Source organism: Penicillium citrinum (assembly GCF_028827155.1).
Source record: "Penicillium citrinum strain IBT 23319 chromosome Unknown utg000003l:1.0-4596430.0:1.0-4598250.0, whole genome shotgun sequence".
NCBI lineage: Eukaryota > Fungi > Ascomycota > Eurotiomycetes > Eurotiales > Aspergillaceae > Penicillium > Penicillium citrinum.
In genome coordinates, this window is record NW_026622688.1 from 459,137 (window position 1) to 464,746 (window position 5,610).

The 5,610-nt window shown below is 44.6% G+C and overlaps 1 protein-coding gene across 1 annotated transcript; it reads left to right on the forward strand.

Moving 5' to 3' along the window:
• Positions 1 to 1,967: 1,967 nt before the first annotated feature.
• Positions 1,968 to 5,610, forward strand: N7469_003448 (WD40 repeat domain-containing protein; the record flags this gene model as incomplete). Its single annotated transcript, XM_056642368.1, has 2 exons — positions 1,968 to 3,521; positions 3,574 to 5,610. Coding segments are annotated over 2 exons (3,591 nt in total), but the record flags the coding sequence as incomplete, so codon positions are not given.

The window sequence follows — 5,610 nt, forward strand, 5'->3', positions numbered from 1 at the left end:
CGTCCTAGCACAACGAACTAAGGGAAGCGGAAATTAGCTTTAGGGTTTCACCCTGCGTATTATATTGGTATTATATTGCGGACACATTTCCTCTATACTTAATGATTCCTACCATGCATCACACGTTTGTTGTGGAGAGACATTGCAATCTTCGTAAGATAATTTCCGAATTTGAATCATTCCTTCTTACTTGTTTCGTGATCTCAACGCGTCCACCATACCGTTTGCGTAGGAGCTCGAGCAGATTCTGCATAATATTCAGTATGTAAGATAAGGACCTGCAAAATGAGCGCTTACATAATGAAGATAATAACAAACTGCAACAGACTCAAGGGAACGAGAACGCCCCTTGGGAAAGGCTTTCTGTTAGATTCTTGTTGCTTGGAGTATCGGCAATTTTAGACATAATAGTGACAGGATAATTAAGGGGGTTGTGGTATTAAAATTCAGAAAATAATCAAAGCAAAAGGATCAAGAATGCCTAAGTTAATTCCAGCTTCGGGTTGAAGGTACCTAGGCACTACTTCGGCCACTTCGGCCACTTATGCATCGACAAAAGTCGAAAAAGTACTGCCCACGGTAGATATTCTGAACGAGAATAAGAATATTTATACCTGTTCGCGGGACTTCGACGGGCCTTCAACATTGAAGATGAGAAGTGGGAGGTTTGGAAGAGTAAAGCCCTCGAGAAATGGAAGAGTAAAACCCTCGAGAAGTGGAAAAATGATAGTCTACTTGTGGCATGTTAGAGCTAGTATAGAATGAGAAAATTCAATCTTTACCAGGGGAAGCTGATGTGAGAGCTGTGTATGCACGATTCCTATTCTGTAAGACTATTATCCATCTATTTTGACTCTTTCTGGTTGTTGCTGGGATATTCGAGAATGATAATCTCTTGGAATATAGCCCTAACCCAACCGTTAGACAGTACATACGACCATAGGGTTGTGGGCCTCCCGTCCGCTCAGCCGTACTTAAGCCACGTACTAAACGCAGTCAATAATTGAAGAGCTCTGGGTCTTAAACTAGCGTCGCGTTTTGTGCTAGGTTAGGTGCGGTTGGTATGGGTGAGGGTTCTGGAGATTGGGGGTGAACCCGGGTTGCAACAGGGTGAGAGCAGGGTGAAAGAAGGGTGTGAAAACAGGGTGAGAATGGTGAAAGTAGGGTAACAGAATTCTCCATTTTCTTGATACCATTTTGCTGGGATAGGCAACAACTTCAAGGTTAACGTTCTATCTGCTAGCCTTGCGATGTTTGATCTCTTACTATTCGAAACGATGCCCTTCCGGAGAATATTCAAAGCAAACATTGGGTTGAATACAGGCTCCGTGACACTAGGAACTGCGAATATTCTACAGCTAGATAAGTTGGTCATGAGGCAGACTCTTCGGATAATATGGAATACGGTAGAGCACGAGCTTAGAGTGTCTGTGGTTTCATTGGTGAGCTGGGCAAGACGACCACCCTATAACAACGAATCTAGAATCATGTCGCAGGATTGCGATTTCTTGCAGAGTTAGCCGAAGAAGTGATGTGATGACTTTATTGATTTCTGTTTGATCGTTATGAGTCCATGCGAGGTATTGAACTGATAGGACAGTGTGTATTGTATGAAAGCTCTGGAGCTAGGAAATACAGGCTATCTAGATAGCCTCGATCTTTCTATTTTGAAAAATTACATGAGCATCATGCGTAAATAGTGGCAGGGTGGAGAGCACTGTCCGAGAATTATTGCGCTATGCGAAGGCGGCCGAGATTCGGAAAATAGTTTATTCGACCCGGGAGGCCCATGTTTGGGACGAGAATCCCCGCATCTTCTCTTGCTAATAGGCAGTATCATGGATCCAACCATATCATTTTCTGGCTCCAATCATGGATCACAAATAGGGATAAACCATGGCTCGATAACAAATGAATTTCACATATCCCAAGGTATATGAGGGGAGTAATTTGTCTGTGTCGACAGTGCTGACTTTCACGCAGATCTTGACCAAAAGTTGGCAATCGTGCCTGGGGCTGCCTTTGACTCCTATGAGAATCAGCATAAGGACGAATGTCTTCCAGGTACACGGACCGATATCCTCAACCAAATCAAAGAATGGGCTGCATCCCCGTATAGGGAAGCAATATTCTGGTTATATGGAATAGCTGGAACAGGGAAGTCGACTATCTCTCGAACAATCGCGAAATCTTTCAGCGAAACACGTTCACTTGGAGCAAGCTTTTTCTTTGAGAGAGGCGAAGGGGACAGGGGAAATGCGAGGAAGCTCTTCCCAACAATTGCAAGGCAACTAGCAATTATTCATCCCTTGCTGATGCCAATTCTGCATGAAGCAGTCAATGATAATCCCGGAATTGCAGCAAAGGGACTACGGGAACAATTCGATAAACTCCTTTTTCAACCATTCAAGAAACTTCCCCTTTCTGATACCTCACTTCAGAGTGTGGTAATAGTTATTGACGCATTAGATGAATGCGAGGGAGATGGTGACATACAGCTTATACTTCAACTTCTCCCGCAACTCCAAAGGGTAACTACAATGCGTCTACAGGTGCTTTTGACAAGTAGACCTGATCTATCCCGCTTCGTATTCTCAAAGATGAAACTCGATCATTATAAGGATTTTATTCTCCACAATATTCCTTTAGAAGTGATTGAGCACGATATAACCTTATTTTTCTGTCATCGACTTCCAGAAATTAGGGTGCTACATAACCTACCCACAGATTGGCCCGGCAAGAGAGATCTCCAAAGACTAATCACTTTATCCATTCCATCATTCATCTTCGCTGCCACTATCTGTCGTATATTTGAAGAGCTTGACTGGGATCCTGCCGATAGCCTTTCTTCAATCTTTACTCAACAAGATGATCGCACAAGGCTGACTGGGACATATCTGCCAGTTCTTGATCGCCTTCTTAACAGACAAAATAAGAACCAAAAAGAACAGCTAGTCATGCAATTTCGCCAGATCATCGGTGCTATAGTGGTCTTAGAAACATCACTTTCTATAGGCGCACTATCGAGACTTTTAGGGATTTCTCAGCGGCTTATACATCTTCGACTAAACCCGCTTCAATCAGTACTACGAGTGCCAGACAATGACATAACACCTATACGGCTTTTTCATCTGTCTTTCAGGGAATTTCTTCTTGATCCAGTTACCAGGACAAAGACCCCACTCGGTATAAGCGAGATCGAGACGCATAATATGCTGACCAAGAAATGCCTACAGATATGTCAGAAACTAGAGGAGAACATCTGTCAACTACCGAATTATGGGAGCCAGAATGTGGAAATTGACCGCCAAACTATCAATGAATATTTCCCTCCAGAGTTACAGTATGGTTGCCGGTACTGGGCACATCACCTAGTGCAATGTACGGAGTTGACAAACATAGCCTATGAAGCTTATTCATTTCTCCAGACACACCTTCTACTCTGGATAGAGGCAATGAGTCTATTAGGCCATGCGTTAGAGATATCGGGTATCATTGACCTCCTTCAAACAGCTATAGGGGTAATTATCTAAAGACACTTTTTATTATCTGCATTCGTACTAATAGGCTTAGGGAAACGCTCCTCCTCTCATTCTACAGTTTTTCCACGATGCTAAACGTTTCGTTCTCAAAAGTCAACATATATTTGATCAAGCTCCACTTCAGGTCTATCGTGCAGGACTTGTATTTTTACCCCAGGCATCAATAATTCGTACAATCTTTGCGGATAAGCATTCTCATTGGATAAGCCAGTGCCCACTGGTTAATGAGACATGGAGTGCAGAATTACAAGCTCTCGAAGGCCATTCAGATTCGGTCTTATCGGTTGCTTTCTCACCAGATGGCTACCTTCTGGCATCTGGATCTAAAGATCAGACAGTATATCTCTGGGATCCAGCAACAGGTACAATCATACAAATTCTTGACGGCCATTCTGGCCCAGTCAATTCGTTATCCTTCTCGTCTGATAGTCACCGACTAGCAACCGGATCTGATGATAAAACATTGCGGGTCTGGGACCTAGCAACGGGCGAGGAGCTATATGTTCTTGAGGGACATTCGAACTCGGTCTTGTCGGTCTCGTTCTCACCTGATGATCGTCTTCTGGCATCTGGATCTAAAGACCAGACAGTAAACCTCTGGGATCCAGCAACAGGTACAATCATACAAATTCTTGACGGCCATTCTGGCCCAGTCAATTCGTTATCCTTCTCGTCTGATAGTCGCCGACTAGCAACCGGATCTGATGATAAAACATTGCGGGTCTGGGACCTAGCAACGGGCGAGGAGCTATATGTTCTTGAGGGACATTCGAACTCGGTCTTGTCGGTCTCGTTCTCACCTGATGATCGTCTTCTAGCATCTGGATCTGAAGATCAGACAGTACGCCTCTGGGATACAGCTAGAGGATCCTTGAAACAGACTCTTGATATCTATTCGAGCTCGTTCAACTCGGTTGTGTTCTCGCCTGACGGCGAGGTACTAGCTACTGGTTCGGCCAATTGGGTTGTACGTCTCTGGGACTTGGCGACAAGTACGCTACAGAAGACCATTGATGGCCACATGTCCTTGGGCTTCACTCTGTCGGCAGCTTCTGAATCTGTGGCCTTCTCACCCGACAGTCAGCTACTGGCATCTTGCTCTGCCGATGAAACAGTCCGTCTATGGGATCCAATGGTGAGTGAGATTACTGAAACCCTTAATGAGGATGACCTTGAACCTCCGGTGGATGTCATGGCATTTTCGCCCGACGGCCTTTTCCTGGCATCCGGATCCTTCGAGAGTCCAGTAGTGTGCCTTTGGAACACAACTACCGGTGCCCTTACCCATACCCTTGAGGGGCATTCCCAACCTGTAACTTCGGTGACATTCTCGCCCGATAGTCGAATTCTGGCATCGTCCTCTGCCGACGGAACATCGCGGCTCTGGGTATTACCTATTGGAACCTTAAAGCAGACATTGAGACCTCAATACGGTTCAGTTCACTCAGTGGCTTTCTCATGCGATGGCAGGTTACTAGCATCTTGCACAGATGACGGGAAAGTCTGTATCTGGGACCTCACGAGAGGCACAATATACCAGACTATTGATTGTCATTCGGAATCTGCTTACTCGGCGATCTTCTCATCAGATAGCAGTCTACTAGTGGTTGGCACAGATGATGGAATATTGCGTGTCTTTGACGTTGCAACCGTCGAATTATATCATGAAGTTGATGGTCATTCGGATTGGGTTAATTCTTTGGCATTCTCTCCCGATAACCGACTACTAGCGTCTTGGTCTATGGATGAAACTGTCTGTCTCTGGGCCTTCGACAAAGGTGGACTCTCGGAAATTTGGACTTACGAGATAACAGACGATGCTTATGGATTTTTCCAGGACGGTTTATATTTACAGATCGGGTTAAGCCCCCTTGATGTCGAAATGTCTTTTACAAATTCTGTGTTTCCTAACATCTCTATTGAGGATGGGCAATGGATAAATTTAGACGGCAAAAGGATCCTTTGGTTACCTGTCGATTTCAGACCTAAACGCTTCAAGGTTAATGGTAACAAACTTGCTCTGGGACATGCATCGGGGAAGGTATCTTTTCTCCAGTTTTGTATATAA